Source organism: Gasterosteus aculeatus, chromosome 5, assembly GCF_964276395.1.
Source record: "Gasterosteus aculeatus chromosome 5, fGasAcu3.hap1.1, whole genome shotgun sequence".
Lineage (NCBI taxonomy): Eukaryota > Metazoa > Chordata > Actinopteri > Perciformes > Gasterosteidae > Gasterosteus > Gasterosteus aculeatus.
This window is the reverse complement of record NC_135692.1, coordinates 4762532-4783458: the sequence shown is the minus strand read 5'-3', so window position 1 is coordinate 4783458 and position 20927 is coordinate 4762532. Positions and strand designations below refer to the sequence as shown.

At 44.2% G+C, this 20927-nt stretch overlaps 1 protein-coding gene across 1 annotated transcript; it reads left to right on the top strand.

The window, feature by feature from the left end:
- Window positions 1-12169: 12169 nt before the first annotated feature.
- LOC120819755 (growth/differentiation factor 10-like) lies at window positions 12170-19666 on the top strand. The gene is made up of 3 exons (XM_040177451.2): window positions 12170-12637; window positions 17154-18064; window positions 18183-19666. The coding sequence occupies exons 1-3, from the start codon at window positions 12376-12378 to the stop codon at window positions 18372-18374; spliced, it is 1365 nt and encodes a 454-aa protein (XP_040033385.2). The 5' UTR covers window positions 12170-12375; the 3' UTR covers window positions 18375-19666.
- The last annotated feature ends 1261 nt before the right edge of the window (window positions 19667-20927 follow it).

The window sequence follows — 20927 nt, the reverse complement described above, 5'->3', positions numbered from 1 at the left end:
TCTCTCTGTCGACCGTCGAGTCATTTGGCTCGGCATCTTGTTATTTTTCCATGCGTAAAACTTTCATGATGGAATAAAGCAGAGGGCATATGGCGGCGGGGACGGGCCTTTGGCTGCTATCACTCATGATCCTGTCTGATCGATGAGACCATGCCGAGCTGGCTGGCTCACATCGAGTGTCTGTTTTTAACTCCCTTTGCATCTCTGCATGCATGCATCTTTCTTTCTTTTATTTTATTACTGCCTCTCTTCTGTTTCTGTCTCATACCTTCATGCTTATCTGTTTTCCCATGTCTAATTTTCTTTGGCCCTGTATTTCCAAATATTTGTATTGGCTTCCAAACCTTAAAATCAAATCGTTTTGGTGATTAAAAAACACTGTATCATCCCCACTACACACACACACACACACACACACACACACACACACACACACACACACACACACACACACACACACACACACACACACACACACACACACGTTGCCTCGGCTTCTGACAATTGTAGACGTCTGGTGAAGAAAGTATATTGTTACTGTCATGTTGTTACTGTCAACATTGCCCACTTTGCTTTTTCCCTGAAGTATTTGTGCTTTCCCTTCCCACATGCTTCTGTGGATGGTGGTTCTATGTGATGGTGGTTGTCCCTGCAGAGGTCCTACCGTACACCTGGCCTACTACTTGCAATGTTTGAATAATTTCAGTCAGAGGAATTGAATGTCTTGTACATCCTTTACATTACGTTTGTTCTGTACATATGTACTGTACATCCATCGCAGTGTGTCCATACCAGGAGAGGGATGCCTTCTCTGACATTCTGAGGAAGGATCCTGTGCTGATGTGAGGGTTTTGGGACAGAGGATGTTGCATGAGACTCTAAAGCCCTCTGAGGAAAATTTGTAATTTTGAGCTTTTCAAAATGAAACTAATTGAAATGAATTGAATACGTCTGGGTCACTTCCACACAGATGTTGGTTTTCCCCCTCAGAGCATCTGACATTTGTATTCTGTCATCTCTGATGTGTTCTAAGCTCCCTTTACCTGTCCTCCTAAATAATGATAAGCTGTGGATTTAACGGTTTTACGGCTGGAAGGTCCCCCTGAATGTAAGTATGCGCAGTTGAACCAAAAATTGTGGCATTTTTAAAAGCCTTTCAACTAATACAAAGCCTGCGAGCTGAATTAGGCACCACCACCGTGTGAAAATCTGACACAGCTATCAAACAACCCCCCCCCCGGCTTTTCCCATCCACTTCCACACCGCGCATCTCGTGGGCTCCTTCACGCTCACCCTCTGGCTGCTGACCCTATATCATACCTACTACAGTCATGTTTTTGAAGAGTAGGCAGTTGAAAAGATTTTCCGTGGTGTCAGTCTGATCCTGTACGGGAAAATGTCCCATTTTTCTCTCCACTTTCGAATGTTCCATCATATTGCACTCGTCATACCTTTCAGTCTTTATAATTCCTCCCACATAGCTCACTCCCCCCCCCATGACTGAGCGTATGGCAGGGAAGACATTGAGGTTAACTGTGAAATGACACACAAAGTCCCTCCTGCCTCTCCTGCACAAATGTGAAGTAGCAGTATCAAATATCTTGCTGAGGTCTGTTTGGCAAAAAGTAGCAGCCTGACTTTACTTTGAAATGCGGAAAAACTGACTGACTGACAGGAAGCATGAAAGAAAAGAAAGTGGTGGTGAGGGGTGAGCGCTCCTCTCTGCTGTTTGATGAGAGTGTCCTTGCGGTTCGAGAAACGCAGCACTGGACCTTTTGCAATCACATCACACATGTGTGACGTATTCAGTGTGAAAGGTTCAGAACTGTTATTGGCTCATTAGCTGCACCTTGAGAGAGAGCCTGCAGCAGCGCGGTGTGTGGTGCAACGATTACAGCAATAATTTAGTCGGAACCAGAAGTGAGGTCAAGTCATGTCAGTGCTGGCTTACTCACAAGATTAGTATGTTTGTGTATGTCATGTGACCGTGCACGCGATGTACTGTTACAGTAGAAATGTGGGTTAATTGGCGTGTGTGAGACTGCACATATATAACTTCACAAACAAACGGTACTGCACAGGCCGACATAACAGCACTCCAGCAGTACACGTTCTGTCTGGGCTTTGTCACGTTTGATTGATCTTTTTTTTATAATAAAGAATGAAGAAAACGTTAAAACCACCACCAATGAGATCAGACTGGGCTATTTTGGGAGCAGGCCTCAAAGGAACACCATCAAAATCCTACATAGGGCAGATAGGTGTATTCAGACAGATATTACAAAAACAAATTCAAACAATAAAAGTTTTTCTAAATGTTTACCTGCATAAGGATTAAGGGACCTTCAATAAATAATAATGAACCTGAGTAAAATAATGGAATGGTTTCCATTGACCATGATGTGAGATTCCTGGTGTACAACACAAAAAGAGCAACACATTGCGGTTTATCATACAATCCCCAAATAACCCAACATTTTACACTACCTTAAGGTAGGAGGAACAGGTTTGAACGGCTGTGTGTTGAGGGAGGCGAGGACAGAATGGCTAGAGCATGCAGGGGAAGACTGAGATGCAATGTTATCATGGGCCATTGCTTGTTCATGTACTTCTTAAAGCCATTGTTTAACCATATCTTGTAGAGATTCAAATGCATAAATCAGTACACTTTCATATGCATAGTTTAGCACAAAGACAGTTAACCTGGCTCCATCCAGTTCAGAACCCAACAGTTTACACAGTACCCATCACAAACTCCAACTTGCCTATGTTATGTGGTGTAGTTAGTGGACTCAAACGCACACGCCCAGCAGTTCAATTTCTTGCCAATGACTTTATTAAGAAAACCCCAAACAAAAGACGAGCGGGGCAACTAGTCAAAAGGGGTAACTGAAAGCGCTCCTCAGGCTAAACTGGAATCGGGAGGGAAAACTCCGACGTCTTGAGGGTGAATAGGCAGAGTTCTGGGGCCTCATTTATAAAACCTTGCGTAGGATTTGCGCCAGAATTGGTGTACTGATGAAACACAGGACGTGCGTACGCACAGAAATGTTCAGACTTATAAAACCCAGCGCACGCACATCCTACGCAGTTTCTGTAATAAATCACAATCACTTCTAAATGCAGCGCAGCTTTTGCGGCTTCATGTCACGCCCATAGTTGCCCATATATAGTCTGTGGAATGCCCACAAATTAATATTCATCAATTGCGAAATCATGGCAAACTGACAGGAAAACGAAGAAACGTAACTTCAGTCAGTGTGACGTCGAAATGATCATTGGCGAGGTGGAAAGGAGAAGTAAAATGCCTTTTGGAGTGCACAGTATGGGCATTACTAATGCCAAAAAGGCACTTGAGTGGCAAAAGGTTGCAGAGCAACGCTGCAGTCTCACAACCTCGGACCGGCCGAAATAAAGAAAAAATGGTCTGACATCAAAGTGGATGCAAAAAAGCGCCATCGCCAAAGTGTGTCTTCCACGGGTGGGGGGGGGGGGAGGGGACACCGGAGCTGTCCCCTCTTGATGGGAGACTGGCGGCAATGATTGGGGATCGGGGACAGGGTCTGGGCCAACATCGGCGTCAGGAGGGTCGAGGCACGTTTCGAAGCTGTGAAACATTATGTAGCACAGCACATGCCAGCACGATTTTGCACACCTTTTCAGGAGTAGACAATAACCTCCCTCCAGTGCAGTCGCGGCAGCGCCATCTGCCCTTAAACAGGCCGATGGTGCGCTGCACTACAGCGCGAATCCTTCCATTTGCCACATCTTCTAAGAGCGCAAGATCAGCCATTTTGCGTCATTACGCATTGTGATGGCATCATGGCATTTTATTACAGTCCATTCGATTGCATCTGACAAGCAACAGCTGTGTTTTGAGGATGAATTGCATAACATGCAAATATTATTGCAGAACATATTTCACTTTTCTTTTTGAAAATGTGTTAATTTGTATTCAGTTTTTTTTACGCTGCAGATCGATCAAACGGGTGTATGTGTTATTTATGAGAGGCAGTATTGGCCTTTCATTAACACAACAGTCTAGTTTTACACACTTTCACCGCACATTTTTCCGTCAAGTTTGCTTTTTATAAATACCAATTATTGCGTAGAGAGCGGCGTACGCCTTCTTTTGTGCGTACGCAACGTTTATAAATGAGGCCCCTTGTGTGGAAACCCCGAGGTCCGACACCATAGTCTGAGTCCGATCAAAACGAGTCGCGCATACTCCGTGGTACCCCGCGGATGAGACACTGCTGGACAAAAACATGGAAACTGGTAAGTTCAATAGGGTAGTGAATTCTTAACGGCACCTGAGACCCGCTTGGGAACTGGGATGGACTGACGACGAGCCTGTGAACTCTGAAGCCTGTATGGCAATCACTGAGATTCCCGGAATGAGCCACAGCTGGGCTACTGGGAGAGGGGCGGGGCCGAAGGCAGGACACACGGGGGAAACTCGAGGTTGAAAAACAAGAACAAAACAAAAGCACAGACGGGGAAAACAAAAAACAGATACACAGATAGCAGGATCCTAAAAGTCTATGTAGCCAACATCAGCATGTTTCCCAAAAGACCGTCATGTGGGTGTCGATCCCAGTCCTGGCTAACCCCCATGTCGATGTGTCCTTGGGCAAGACACTTAACCCAACATTGCTCCTGTAGCTGAGACTACAGCGTATGAATGTTAGTTACTGATGGGCAGGTGTCACTGTGTCATCAGTGTATGAATGGGTGAATGATGTCATGTAGTGTTGAAGTGCTTTGAGTGGTCGGAAGACTAGAAAAGCGCTATACCATTTACCATTACTCCATAACATGTTCTTTTCAGGCAAATTGAAGGTCTTTTTTTCTATGTGTATTGTTTTCTGCAATTCTATTCAAAGACCAGCAGAAAGGACACTACAAACACGGTTTATCTTTTAACGGCGAAATGCAGAACCAGGGGGGTATTCCAGAAAGCGGGTTATGTGAAAACTCAGAGTAAGTTAACCCTGATATCAGGGAAACTCTGAGTTATCCGTTCCAGATAGAGAGGTTACTGAAACTCTGAGTCAATCACCATGGGAACAGACTCTGTGAACATAACCTGCTCGCTGGCAGGTTTACTATAAGAAACCCGGAGTTTCTACCGTTTCCTCCCAAATGAAGAAAGCTGGTAGACATGGATGGCCCATTCCTACCAAATCCAATTGACATCGAAGCCTTAGTGATTCGAAATGCTTTACATCGCGAGAGAGTCTTCCGACCTAGATTAGACGTTTTATCATTTCCAGAGGAATTTCTTTTAGAACGCTACAGCTTTTCCTCAGGTATCATTTATCTCACTAACATTCTCCGGCCGTAAATCACCAACCAAACACACCGCGCGCGGATGTGCACTCACATCGGAGCAAATCTTATGCATCGCGCTACGTTTTTTTTGCAAATGGTAGTTTTCTTTACAACATCGGGGATGCAGAGCACTTTGGCAAGGGAACAGTTTGTAGAGCTGTGAGGAAAGTTCGAACTGAAACGCGTTACGTGATGGTGGTGTTTCCCGGACTCAAACCTCTTAGAACCATCAAAGAGGAATTCCACAGGATTGCAGGTGACTGATGTAGAAATCATATATTATATTTTTTTAAATTATGATGTACATTCTGCTGCGACCTCAGAAGCTTAATTAGCTGTCATTTTGCAGGGCTTCCAAATGTGATATACATAGATGGGACACATATTCTTATTACTGCGCCTGCACTCGATTAAGGGGACTATGTGAATAGAAAATCCTTTCACACAAAAGCAAAGTTTGAAGAACAAAATTAATATTTCAAATAAAAAATTATTATTTCTAATCTTGTTGTGAATATCGTGACTATATTTTCAATTGATTTTTCCAACTCGTTTGATAAATAAAAGTGACTTTTCATGGAAAACACGAAATTGTCTGGGAGACCCCAAACTTTTGAACGGTAGTGTATATATTAGTTTTATTTTTTTTAAAGAAGTGTATACTTGCATCTGATGTAGTCACCTGTGTCCTGGGGGTGACAGGTTCGGAAGAGCTTTCCCCAGGGATACCTTCAGCCACCGGGTGACCACTGTTTAGTGGTGACCACGTCAGAGGTGGTGGAGGTGGCCCTCCACCTTTTTTCCCTGTTGTATTGCACCTAAATGAAAATCCCATTTCATTCCTACTTATATTCATAACTATAGGCTGCAATGATCTTACGGTTAAATGTTATGTCAATGGAACAGTACATTCAAACTTACGCGTTGACTCGGGCAGCAATTTTTACCCATGCGGTCTCTCTCTCCTTCGCTGCAGCTGTATTGCATTTGCGGCGAAATACATGCTCATACTCACCGTAGGCCTGCAGAAGTACCTCCACTTCGATCGCAGTGAAATAGCTTGCACTTTTATTTACTGTTGTCATGGTGACTCCATTGATGATGGCTTTTTATAATCGTCATGCACGCGCTTAACTCAAGGTGAACATACTCCGAGTTGATTGAACTAACGCAGATCAGCTGTTGTGGAACCAGTTTCCCGTCTCAGAGTAAGTCAACTCGGAGTAGACTCAGAGTTTATCAAACCTCCTTTCTGGAATACCCCCAAGGTCTTCAGATTTCCCCTTCGGGTTTTCTACCTTCACCTCTGGCCACTCCTGCCTCCTTCTCTCTCTCACTCGTCAGTTCTCAGAGACAGGAAGTAATTCACTAACCCCTCTCATCGCCACTCCAGTTGTTCCTGTCTCCAGTGTTTTGGCAAGTCGTTTTGATAAATACCATGACGACGCATATGCTGCAAGCCTAGCCATACCGTATTAGTCTCAATTTGATGGAGTGTGTGAATATGGAGCAGAAACCTGGGGCCCCTGACTGAGTAGAAGAAACGAGCATTCCCTCATGGATTCATGAAAAGAGCCCATTTATAGGCATGAAAAAAAGTCCCGTTTCAACAGACTTTAAGTGCGACGGCCAAGGAAAACAATGTGCCCGGCCAGAAAACCCCAAGTCTGTAATGCACCGACTTAATTCCATTCTCTCGCATGAAAAGAGAATAAAAAGTTCAGTGCTGGCTAGAAGGGTCGCTGTGTTCGAATTGAGTGCGGCTGACAGAGGCACTGAGATACTAAGTATCACTCTGCACGAAAATCAACTAGAGGCTAAATCACACAACAGTCTGCCTCAGTGGGGCTGCAGCACGTCACAGCGATATGACAAGCGATTTATTGTCATCTCGGCCAAAATGGCGAATACTGGAAGAAGAAAAAAAGGGTCAAGCAAAAAGAGAGTGAAATAAGCTGTGAAAGTACACATGGACTAGAGAGTAATAAAGTGAGGGGCAGATGGATGGAGAGCACTTGGTGCCAGTCGGCAGTCCATTTGGTCCATTAATGTGGAGAGCAACGGCCTCACTGACTGAGGGATGATGGGAAAAATGGCACTTCCTGTAGGGCAGCTCTTGAAGTGATGTATAGTCGCGAGGACAGAGCGTCGCGCTGGATGGGCGATTCTTCCTCCCTCAGCTCATTACAGGCATAAACAACAGGGGGCCTTCCTGTAAAGAGAAGGCACTCTCACAATGTAGAGCCCAACCAATCCAAAGAGCGTCATATTGTTTTTGGTCTGATGACTTTAAGTTTGCTCGGTTCAGACGTAAATTTGCTGCTGCAACTTATGAAGAAAGTATAAGAGCAATTATACAGAGAGTTTAAAACTGTCCAATGCACTAAAGAGACATTTGATTGGACAGCGTATACATTATGCAAAAGTCAGCTGTCTAAATCAACGCTTGAATAAAAATATACATGAACAAACATAACACTACATAAACATTTAGCACTCATGCCTATTTAGCAATTTTCAGACTGCTCATTACTATTTTTGTACAAAAAAAGGATTGAGTAACTTTATGTCATGTAAAAGGGGTCGCTTATATTGAAGATCTCATCATTGTTCCTACCTCAGCAGTTTGGTAGATCAGGATGACCATATCGTAATTTCAGCTGGATTTCGATTAAATTGTACATCCAAACAAAGCATCTCGGGTGAATGACTCTGATGTGAGGCATGAGTGCAATAATTAGATAATACAAAAGTGTTTTGTTTTGCAATAGCAGATCTATTTGTATTTTCATGAGATCGAGAATGAAAACACAAACAGGAACTTTGAATGCAATCCCCATTCATTTTTGTCCAGCTTAAAATAAAACTACTGGCTTGGGAATTCAATCAGTCAAACAAAAAATAAAACATTAAAAAAACAGTCATCTCATTCACAAGATCATATATCAGTTGGAAATGTAAAGTTTCAGGCCAGAAGTTTTTTAATGTTTAGACTAAACAAATAAGATAGCTGAATATTGCTCTCCATAAACCACCAAATATATATACAGTACGAACACCAGACACACGCCGGTATACCAATTAACCAAAGCTGTAGCTTATGTGCTGTATTTAAGAGAGGCAGCTTTAAGCTTCCTCCTTCCAGACAAAACAACAGACATCATCTGGAGGGAGCAAACAAACAGGGCTGACGAGGTGAAGCCAACAAGCAGCATAGGCCTGCCGTTGGAGTGTGAAAATGGACTGTGTGTACCATTCCTCCTGGCAGAGAAAGACCTGCGATCGTGGCTGATTTTAAACTGCAGCTGTTGCAGGAGACGGAGATGTGAAAAATTTGAGAACATTGTCAATTTTTCAAATAACTGACAAACACGCAGTGAATGATTGTTCTCAGACGGGGGGGTAATTGCCAAAACAACTTGCTTTAGAGAAGATTCCAGCCCCGAAAAACGCTACAGGAGAGTGATGACCATTTACTAATGAAAGCCCTCCTCATGGGAGACATTCAGGCTCATCCGTCACTGTGTGACGGACCGACGTGAGGCTTAAAGAGGGTCTGTGAGGCTCAGTCTCAGGTGTAAAGGCTCCTTGTGATATATTTTCTTATGATTGGATGGTTACTCTCATCATTAGCTAAGTGGCAGTCATCTAGAGCTTCTCAGTGGAAGGCTGCTGTCGGATGGCACAGCAAACTCATTTTTCAGAAGCGTGTGTTGGTATGTCGGCAGGTTTTTGAGCCTTTATGTGCCCGCTTGACTTTGGCTTTTTGACTTCACCACCTATCTTAATATCTGGTTTCTCAATTTCCTTTTGTGCAGTGGGGTTTCCCCAACTCCTTATTCGTAAGCACAATTAAACTAAATGTCCTCTTTAAAGGCAATCCATATTCTGGCCAACAGCTCACTACATCAACCCCTGGATTAGCCAGTTGAAACACAATGAGGACCTAGCTTTGTTCATGATGGGGGAAAAAAAGATGCAACCCAAAAGAAGTATTTTCCTAATTGGGCCACTTGAGGAAAAGCTTGTCAGGGCTGAAATCAATCAACGTTGATTGCTGGTCTTGTCTGCGTGGAGCCACATGGGGGGGGGGTTGATGGGGTTCTTGTGGTTTGGGATTTTGCACATGGTAGTTGGATCTCCGTAGGGAAGGCCTCTCACAGACGAGAGCAGCTCATTACCTCGGCCCACTGTCTGCAGCCGAATGATAAATGAGCAGGCTCCCGTGCACGGCTGTGACGGCCCTGTGCACGGGGTACAGCTGACATCCACGACAGACAGAGGCAAGGCCGAACGGACACAAAGCCTTCGGTGGCTACATGAGGAAATGTGTGAACAGTTGAGGTTGTTTCTAAAAGGATAACTCCCACACTGATCACCATTTAAAAGAAAGCCCTTTGTACTGTCCGACTCGTATTGACTTTTTTCATTGATACTACAGCGCAGGAGGCATAACATTTTTTATCCACACCACCTCCAGAACTGGTCAACTGGTCAATCGAGGATCACTCCTGAAACCGGTCCAACAGGCCAACAAGAACGATGGTTCAATGATTGAACAGGTTGTAAGCAAACCCCCATGTTAAGCACATTTTTGGGAAATTACTTGTAGAGCCAAATGGAAAAAATCATTTGACGACCCAAATATTTAGTTTACATAAACACATGACCGTTGTCAACTTACAAGTCAGGATTTTGAGCAGAGTTTGGACCTTTCAACTTCAATGTTTGCACACAGCTATTTCTGCAATTGATCTTTCAGTTGCCACTTGAAGTAAAAGCTGTAAAATAGGAAATTATTTTTGATTTGGATTCATACATTTGCCATGCGCAAGTTTCCCCCTTGGCTGGCACTGCTGCGGCTACATGCAGCACTAATGCAAGAGACAGCCGGATGTCTCCTGTAGAGAGCAGGAGGGCTGTATGTTTGTGTGTGTGGACCTGTCACCACCAGTTTAGTGATGTTGATGGGAGCTCAAGTGGCACGACTGTGGCTCTCTATGAGGGAGGTATGGCACTGAATCCAGACTGTGTGTGTGTGTGTGTGTGTGCGTGTGTGCGTGCGTGCGTGCGTGGGGACAGCTTGGCAGACATCGGATGAGGGGATGTCATACCCTTCAAACTCTCTCTCCCACACACACACACACACACACACACAAACATCCATATCCAACTGCAATGCGCATGAATGGTCATTCAGCTCCAGCCAGCAGTATTAAAACAAGTCAAAGGAACGAAGAGGAGGGGAGAGGAGGGAGGATGAAGGATAGGGTCTTGGGCCAAAAGAAACACGGTGGGCTCGCCTGTCCTCCTCCCTGTCCTGATGAGCACCCCAGGCAAATATTTTGTGAATGAGAGCATGTTGGGGGGGGGGTAAACTTCTCATTTTACCCTGCAAATGAGGAGGAGAAGGAGGTGTAGGAGCAGTGACTCATCTCATGATGTCATACAAGATGAAAAATGTTAAATGAGTCTCAATGTGTAATAGAGGACGTATATTTTGGCCAGCTTCTTGGTCTGGTTCTGCTAATACGGAACAACAGCGCTGGTTCTCACCCTTTTTGGCTTAATTGGTGTGATCCAAAAAACGAAGCTGTCATTTGAATTGCCCTGTGAAAAGGTCTTGTTTGTGTGTTCCATAACATTTGTCGTGAGACAGGCGAATGTGGGTGAGTGGGGAGCACGGTCGTCCTCCAATCAGAGGGTTGTCGGTTCGATTCCAGGCTCTGCTAACCCGCATGTCGATGTGTCCTAAACAAGATGAGTCTGTCGTTGCAGTTCCAAATGACTTGGTGTTTTGTGATCTGGCGACAGCTTTGATTAATTTTAGGTAATAAAAGCTTTCAGGCTATGGTTAGGAAAAGGGAATGGTCACAGTAAAAGACACCAATATGTGACTGTTGGTGGTAGATTGGTCGCAACCTGTTGTCTCGGACATCAAAGTCTTCCAATCATCTTCGCTGACCCGCTTCCTGAAGGGCTTTCTGGCGTCAGGCCCCTCTCCGGGTCCCACATCCCAAGGGTTGCCTCTGAAGGAGAGCAGTCCTTCTTCGCATCACCACAAGGCCGCCTCTTGTGAGGAAAACAGAGGCATTGGTCGTTTTAAGTGTGTGATGAAATGATTAATGCTGGTGTTTGTGCTGGCGAGGACAGCCTGAAACACCATCAAAAGAAGACTGGCCATCATTAGAACCAATTAGACAAGCCTGCGCTGAGTGATAACACAGTTCCAAATCTCCCCAGGCGGAGACAGATGCTATCTGGCTCTTTTGTTGAAGTCGCGCTAACTTTAAACACACCAGTGTTGGGCGGGGGGGGGGGGGGCGTTTTCCCTTAGTACTTTAAGGGTGGTGTCAAAGAGCTCCTTGTGATCCCCCAGTAGGTATTTTAATAGCTGGGCCGACCCGCTGTCATCTCACTCACAGGGACACTATTGTGATGCAGGAGAAGCACAGAAAGCAGAGGGGAGCCTAGAAAGATGTTGTTGACTGCTTGTTACTCAATCTTTCCCGAGGCTGAAATGAGCATCATCAGTAAAGTCAAAATGTACTGTGCTCTAACTTTTTTCTTAATGAAAAAGAGAAAGACGTTTTAATGTGAATTACTTACTGCCTCTAAAACCTCTTGCAGGATTGTTCTGCCTTAAACTGATATACTCAAGTCACCTTCGAAGATGCTGCATATTTACCGGACAGTTTGGCAGCGCGGTTCATAACTTTGCTTCTCATCAAAACTCATGAGCAGTCACAGAAGATGCGGCCTGTCGCTCGTTGGTTGTGCGCTCTGAGGCGTCACCATCTGACATCCAGCAGCAGAGCTCCATCCATGCGTCCTCCCCCCCGGTCTCCACCCATTGTAGAAACAGCTGTAGATCGTGAACCGCGGAGTGCTTGTTTTACGGATTACATAGACACCGGCTGAAACTCCTGGGTGGGCATCCAGCAGCGAGAGACGGGCAGCGCTACTTTTTGCTTATTCTTTGCTGTATTAAGTTTCCCCGCTTCACATTTTTTGTTTGGATCACTTCCAAGAACATCAACCATGGCGAGACGCTTTCTTCACACTCTGAATGTATTAATAATGCTGGAGTTGAGCTCCGGCAAAATGGTATCTGAGGATTTTGGTCAAACCGTGCGTCAAGGTACCGAAGACTTAGCGGCTGCGGAGCAGGGTGTCTTTGCGCACGAAGGCGCAAACCGGGACATGGTCTCCATCAACATGTTCAAAGTGTACGAGAAGTACAGCAAAGAGCCGCAGAGCCAGAGGGACGGAAACACTGTGAGGAGCTTTAAGGCTGTCCCGAGTGAGTGGCCAAAGCGATTATCAGTTGCATGTTACTTTGGTGATAAGTGATCATTGCTGCGGACACTATGCCGGATACAAAGTAAGGTCCATGATGAGTCAAAACAGATACATTTATTTAGAGTGTTACTCTGTGCTTAATAGCAAATTTTCTCAGGTAACATTGTGGTATACATTTTGTATACATATTGATTGGGCATTTTGTTTTTTCTGTTATGTTTGAGTCATCAGATCATAATGATTAACATATTTTCCACAACATAGCTTTTAGAAAATAATCCTTATGTTTATCTCAGTGACGTGCTGTGAGGTTCGTGGCTGCGGAGGCACTGACTTTTTCAGTCAATGAAGTGAAGTCAGATTCACAGTAGCATAAATTCAAAATTCAACTGGATATTTTGCCAAAGAAAGGTACATTTATAGCGGCTCAGAGAGAGCACATTTGCTCGAAACCCTCCATGTGTTCTTCATTTGACATCACAATCCATTCGCCTAACCTTCTGGACAAACTGCAATTACTTTGTTGTAAAAGTCCTCGTTATCTACTTCAAAAGTCTCTTTGTCCCAATAGAGATAATTGCCTAGGATGAAAGTTGTCCAATCCGATTTCGACTGTATGTTTTCAGTCTTTTCAAAGCAGAGAAGGACCTTTCCACGGACACTGTTGTAGCCGGTATAGTGAACACCAGCTGAAGTAACTTTGTCGCCTTAGGAACAGTCTTCATCAAATCCTTCTGGGCCAAAAAGTTGAGGAGCTGTCCAGGAGATTTACACTCATTCCTCACCGTTTGGGAACTATAAAGTCCGATGAGATCAGCCGTAGGTCTAACAAAGTAAAGTAGAAGAAAAGAAGAAGGCATATTTTGAGAGGCTCTGCTTTTTGGTGTCATCAAAACGGTGTGACATTTCCTCAATTTTTGCACAGTCAACCAAAACCAAGGAAAGCTAGCTCACCAAAATGATCAAACCTAGCTTTCAGTTGACCATTGATGTTGTCCAGAATGTTATAAAACATTTATTTCCTCTCTGAGTGACTGCTTACTTTGGACACTCTTCATCAGGCCCAGTGTGGCACATTTCTGTCAAATTGCTCAAAGAAACTGTCAAACTCCTGTCTCTGGCATTCCACAACTCCAATTGTGTCGCGGATTCATGCACAACAAAATTAGATGTCCATTACTTAGTTTTACAGCACTCTAAAGAGAGCTTCGTTTCACTGAAAATGTCTTCATATGCCATGATGAGAAAGGATGTTGATGCTTTTGTCAGCCATCGATCATATCCAGTGACCATCGTTGGCGTGTCATTATCCCAATTATCTGGATTATCAGTCATTACATGGAATGAGCACGCAAATCTGATTGGTATATGCTTATTGTCCGCAACAGCCAATTTGAGCTCCATCTCGTGGGCGCTGCTCTGGGCAAACATCCCTAGTCCCTCAGCTGTTTTAAAGAAGGTTCTACTCTGAGGCATGCATTTTGCTGAATGCGTGAGAACCAGGTTCGATTTGTGTGCGTAACAGTAGTAAAAATGGCTTCAGGCACGCCTTCTTCACTTCACAGGCTCACTTTTAGCCACATAACGCAAAATGACAGAGATCTGGGCTTTGTTTGTGACATCCATCGTCACGTCTACTTCTACAGCAATAGGGCTGCATCAATCTCCTTTTTTAAAATAATTTCTGATCGTATTACTACTGCTTCAATTAGATCTTTCTAAATTTGATTTGATAAGCCAGAAAACACAGTGGATGTCTCCAAATGTCTAGCTAACCTATCATCTTTCTCAGCAAAAGCATGTACATAGTTGCCACAATTAGAAGAGGTGGTACTCATCGTTACCACGAAATGCTAATTCCAAATCTATCCTTGCACTTCCACTTCCACTTTTGCAGCAATTTGGCTTTGAATGTTAGTCGTTGAACTTTCATGTCTGCTGAGACTTAATCCTGCTGTAGTCCAGAACGGACTGATGCGGTGCACTTGACTTTCACTAACGTTACTTAACACTGTTAGCTAGCATATGCTAGAACAGGGGTGTCAAACTCATTTTAGGTGTGGGCCTGGAGTAACGCCAGAGTCGAAAAGGTCTAATGCAGAGGAGCCCCACATTTTTTCGGCTGGCAAGCTACTTTTTACTCAACTTTTTCAATCCAAGTCATGCCGATCTATCCCCCCTCCCTCCCCCCATGGACAGTTCGCCTGAATAATAATAACTATGAGCAGTAGCGGTAACCAAATGGAACAACAGCGCTGCATACCGGGAGCGCAAAACAAACCGATATAAAAAAAAAAAAACACGAGCCTCTCGTCTGTCAGAAGCAGCCGCGCATGTGTGGGATCTACCGGCCCTGCGTTGGTCCAATGCATGCGCTCACTCACAGAGTGCGACCCCCAGTGAACTTTTAAGGAATAGCAGCTACTTTTATAGATGCAATTTATGTCTTTCTGTAATTGTCACATTAGCAAAGTCAGCTAGCGGGCCGCACTGGACCCTGCCCACCCCCCCAGGAATGCAAAACCATTTCAACTATTTTTTTTATCGTAAAGATTAACATTTTTTATTAACTTTGCCTTATTGAAGCCAGAAGGATAAAGGTAACGAACCCACATAGTGGGACCATGATAGTTTAGCCTGGTACCAGGAGGCTAGCAACTCAAAAGTGATATTAACTGGCTGAATTAACGCTGAATTGTCCATTTTGGCAGAGTTTGCATTAAATTATCGTTTTTTTATGGGTGTTTTGACAATGTTACCCATGAGTGTTATCATTCACACTGACTATTTTCAGAATAAATGTCATGCTTGTAGGTAGTAAAAAGGTGCTATGAATTGGAATGCCTAAGTTTATGCATTATACAATTAATTATGCATTATTTCATTGCTCAGAAATCCAGTACAGATGATTTAGGAAGACTGCTTGGATTTGCAGTTTAGGGAAAGGTTTGTCCAACCAGATTTGGAGAAACTCAGTTGATGGCTTTGAAATTGACAGTGAGATTCTGACTCTGTTCCGATCAAAATCGGAACAGAGTCAGAATCTCACTGTCAATTTAGTGTTCAGTCAGCACCACTAGCTACTAGGAAGATGTAGGAGTAGAAAGGTAAGGGGTCGCTTTGGCCAAGTGGAGAAGCTGATCAGAATCTTGATGTCTGTGCCTGCTTCCGCAGTTGATTCTCAGTGCGTTAAAAAGGTTCAGGTCAACCATCTCCCGGCAGCGGCTGAACAATGTCTGTGCATTGAGTTGCTCTGGACACCGTTGAGCTTACAGATGTAGGCCAACCCTTCCTCTCTGTGAATGATCTTCTTTTGGTGCATTTAAATAAGAAATTTAAAAGACAAGTAGATATGCATAAAAGAGGAAAGAACTTAATTTATAGCCTAGTAAGTGCTGCAAAATATATTTATTTTCAATTCTTTTTTGGCTGTGCAACTGGGAAACGTTTTTACTATATTTTGACGTTTTAGGAGATGTTTTTTTAATAAATTTGAATTGATCAGTCATTATTATTCAGGGTTTGTACGGTCATGGAAATCCATTGGTCAAGATGTATAGAAACCCTGATTATTTATTTGGTGCAGAATACTGTTTTGTATTTCAACCAAGATTTTATCACTGTTTTTATGTTTAAATCAGTGCCACAAATGTTAATATATGTAAATAATGTCTGCCTGTTCAACATAATATCAACTACGTTTTTTTAATTATATTGTGGGGGGGGGGGGGGGGCTGGTAGTGTCCCTACCAATGCAAAGACGAAACCTACGCCCTTAGAGACAAGGGACCCACATGGTTTAAATACACTGGGGAGGTACAGGTGATTGGACACAGGAGGAGACAATCAGGAACAAGTATGACAATCACAAAGGGGGAGAAAACTCACCAGATAAGGAAGTGAAGTTAAGCTAAATAAAGGACAAACCAGCACTGTAGTTCTTCGGCAACAAAGGTGTTAGACAAGAGTCTATTATCCCACCCTGACACCGGCTGCACACCACAAACCTCAGAAGAGCTTTTTCTGCTATAAGCATTTCCATATGCCTGCGACACACCTACTGGACCAATCCAATGTTTGTCTTTCAGGCTGTGGTGACGTGTGGGAGACAAGGGTGAACTTGAAGAGAATACCCATCCAAAATGAGGCTGGGATGAAGCGTGCCGTGCTTAATATGTTCCATGCTGCCGCTTAGTCAAATGTGTTGAGCAACAATTCACAGAAAACATATTGAATGTTTTTATTGTTTTCATTCTGTCAGCCAAATGTGCCAGAACGATGTGATATGAGAGGAGGGAAGGCAGCAACGTGAGCGCTGTAGTCTTTATTGGTAATTCCAGGTCTTTAGCATGTATTTGACAAAACATCTGTATGGACAAGTTTTTTTAAACTTGTTTTTTAATTTTTTTTAAGTTTTTAAAATCGTGGAGAGAGAGGATTAAAAAATCCTATAGATGTTACATCAAAGGGAGGCTTTTTTCTCATCCGTCTTCTAATTTGTTTTTCAAAATCTCCAGGAGTATTTCATGGCAAAGACGTGTTCCAGTTCAACCTGTCAACCATCCAAGAATCAGAGCTCATACTCCTCGGCTCTTTTCATTTCCTCAACAAGCGGCCCCGCCACCACCAGCGGCCGCTAAGTTTCCGACGGCCTCGCCACCCATCCGCCAGCCTCCAGCATCTTTATCCTCCCTCCCCGCAGCTCCTCTTCCATGGATCCTCCTCCCCAGACTTGACTTTTGCAACATCACTGGGGAACTTAACTCTGGCTCCTTTCAAGAAAGGCTCTTGGCAAACAAGGGATGTAACGGCGTTGCTGAAACACGCCAGGGATTGCAAACAGCTCGTGGTCACTGTGGAGTTTGAAATGGGTTTTGCGGCAGTGCGAGGACAGCAACGGAGCCCTCATGGCCAAGAGCGTCTCTCCTCGACCAACCTCCCGTACCTCTTGGTGTACGCTGACGACCGAGCAATAGATGAGCCAAACAGCGTGGCCAAGTCACTCCAGAGGTACGCAACCTTCCCCGTGGCAGAGGACGTGTCCTCCTCGGCCTCAGCCTTGAGGATCCGGAGGGAGCTTCATCTCCAAATAAAAACCAACGACATTCCAGAGGTCCAGTACAACACCTTGAAGAATCACGAGCTGTGGCAGAACACATACTTTCCGGCGAAGGCTAAAGCAGCAGTGAAGCCAGGAAAGAAGCACAGTTTGACGAGCAGCAAGGGCCCAGGGAAGCCCCATGTGCTGAGCTTTGATGAAAGGACAATGAAAAAGGCCAGGAGGCGACAGTGGAGCGAGCCCAGAGTTTGCTCCAGGCGATACCTCAGGGTGGACTTCGCCGACATCGGCTGGAGTGAGTGGGTTTTAGCGCCAAAAGCATTTGACGCCTACTACTGCGCAGGGCCCTGTGGATTCCCCATTCCCAAGGTTACCCGCTTCATCTTCCTTCAGATAATACAAAAGATTTAATTTTTGCTTTTATTTTGTGTTTTATAAGTAATTTCTTTCAGCGTTCATAATGATATACTCCCACTCATTTGTCCAGGTGGCGCTTCCATCCAATCACGCCACCCTCCAGAGCATCGTCAGAGCGGTGGGAATTGTCCCTGGCATCCCCGAGCCATGCTGCGTTCCGGAAAAGATGAGTCCCCTCAGCGTCCTCTTCATCGACACAAACAGGAATATGGCGCTAAAGGTTTACCACGGCATGTCCGTGGACACCTGTGCCTGTCGGTAGTGCTGGAGACGGCAAGGAGTGCCATCTATGAAGATAAAGGGTTGTGAGGAGGACGTATATGTGGAGTACATCAGGAGGGCATTTCCACCTCAAAGAGGACGGTGACAAATACGGCAAAAGGGGGACACTTGAGTCTCAGCTTGAGAACTCTGTTGTGAAGCTTGAACTAGCCTCGGTCATGAAGCCGCGGTGACCAAACACTTTCCATTTATGTGTTTTCTCCACCCGGGCCACCGTCAATTATTGTTCTCTCTTCATCCAAAAGCAGTTCAAAGAGGTGCACTTAATAAAAACCTGTTCATGCATTTAAATGACTGTTTGGATGTTAAATTTGGGTAAAAAAAAGATCCTGCAGGTAAATCATCTGTTGACCCCTTATGAACTTCCTTTGGTCTTTTTCAACTCACCTCACTTTTATAAAGTGGTCTTCCCAGCTCTCATATTAGACGAGATCATTATTTTCTTTGGCCTGGTTTTGGGAATATATAAACTCAATTAAACTCAAAGTCTGGGTTTTAACTGTTCCCAAACCTTTAGACATCAATATCCTCCGTTTATACTCTGCTTGCCCCTGTCGATAGGATTGAACTGATATTTGGAAACAGTGATGATCTGCCAACTGACTCTGATAGAGGGTCTGATGGACACAGAAGCTGTATGGCAGCACTTTACTTTCTACCAAATTAATCCACCCACATCATGTAAATGATGTTGTTACTAATGCTTACTAAATGGTACTTATTCTTAAGTAATGCCTAATTGTTGCCATTGAAAATCACCCTTATATTGGCAAGAACCGTTATTCATGCATGAGATGTAATATCGTCTTTGAACTATATTTCAATAACATTTTAAAATGTTCTATAATTCAGTGTTCTGTCACCCACTGAGCTGTAATGTGTTGCTCGCTCTGCTACAGCACACATGGAAAAGTGGTGCATTGCTGCCACCTGCTGTGCATTTTGGGAAAGATGAACAGACAACCATTTAACATGAGTTTTTGTACTTCCTGATGCTACTCGGTATTTGTCTTTGATACATTAATACTGTTTATTTAAGAAGACATGTAGGGTACGGTTTGTAATGATAGTTATTTTACGTAGTAAGTAAAAAGGGATAAATGTATCTACCTTATAACTGAATGGCTCAAAGTGTATCTGAAGAGTTGAGTGATGTGTGCTTTGACACATTGTAGACATAATGCGTGTCTGATAAGGAAATAAACTGAACTGTACATAGGGTCACAGACACTTGCTGACTTCCTTAAGCTAATAAAACATATATAAATCAAATACTTTAAATGTGCATTTAACATTCAAAATATCTTACTAACATTCCTATACATTATATTCACACATGCATGCATACATACACATCTGTTTGATCTCAATTTAAAATCCCTTACTTAAATGTTTAAAGGAATGCTGTAGTACAGCGGTTCCCAAACTCAAGAGTGCCGCGGCCCACTTTGAAATCTGAAAAATCTTTTGCGGCCCACCCAAACCTTTAATCACAACTCTGATCAAAACATAAACTTGGGATGACCTTAAGAAGTTAACCGATTAAACATGTATTAACCGACAATGTATGTTTTGTATACCATTTTCTCCGGAGCTCATGTGCCGTGTTTTCTGCACAATAAGGCACATAAGATACTGCAGTCTATCAGCGCAAATCACTGTCAAAATTCGAGAGCGCAAATCAGGTTGATGCGCGCGCGTAAATCAAACATCCGCCGGCAAAAGTCCGTCTTTAGGGAGGTATTTGCTCGCTTGCGAAACGTGAACTTCCTCGCTCGCATGGAGAATCTCTCCGAAGGAGTTTTCTACGCGCTCGCTTTTTTTCCTTCTGACAGTGAGGGGGCGGAGCCAGTCACCATGGTATCTACATCTGATTGGTTACAAACCCCGTCTTTGGATTGGCTGGAGCGATGCATTCACACAACTATAGAAGCTCATTTCCGCACTGAAGAAAGGGGATAGAAAGTCGAAATTATGAGACAAAACGTTGTCAAAACACAAACGACACCTTTATGTAACCGTAGTGCACCGTAGATGACAACCAGCTACAACCATCATTTACCATCATTACCGGCACATTAAGAGCAATGCGTCCAGCTGGCAGACCGGCTGGCGATTTGCCGCCATAGCAGTCAAACGTTTGGCGTCGGGGCGGGTGGACGGGGGTGTGTGGGGCGGGGAGACGGTGCTTTCAGGGTCCGATCGATGCTGTGAGGTGCGTCCGCTCCCGCCGCCCCCCTTGCCATTCATTCCTTAAATCTTCGGCTGCTCTCCAGCCGCGCCGCCTGCCAAGGGCGCCTTTTAGAATAACTTATTTTCCCCGTTAAGATGGTTCAGCTACTGTAAAGAAAAGGGCACCGTCTCTCGCTCTTTAATCTCATTATGTGCTCGGCAAGAATGACAGCTTTGTTTCTCCGACGCGCCCTGAAACAAGCTCCATATCTCACGCGCTTGAGCGCCGCTCAGCATCTCGCTGTCGTAAACCGAGCTTTGGCATGTTTGGCAGAGCGCCTTCAGCGCCGTGTACAACCAG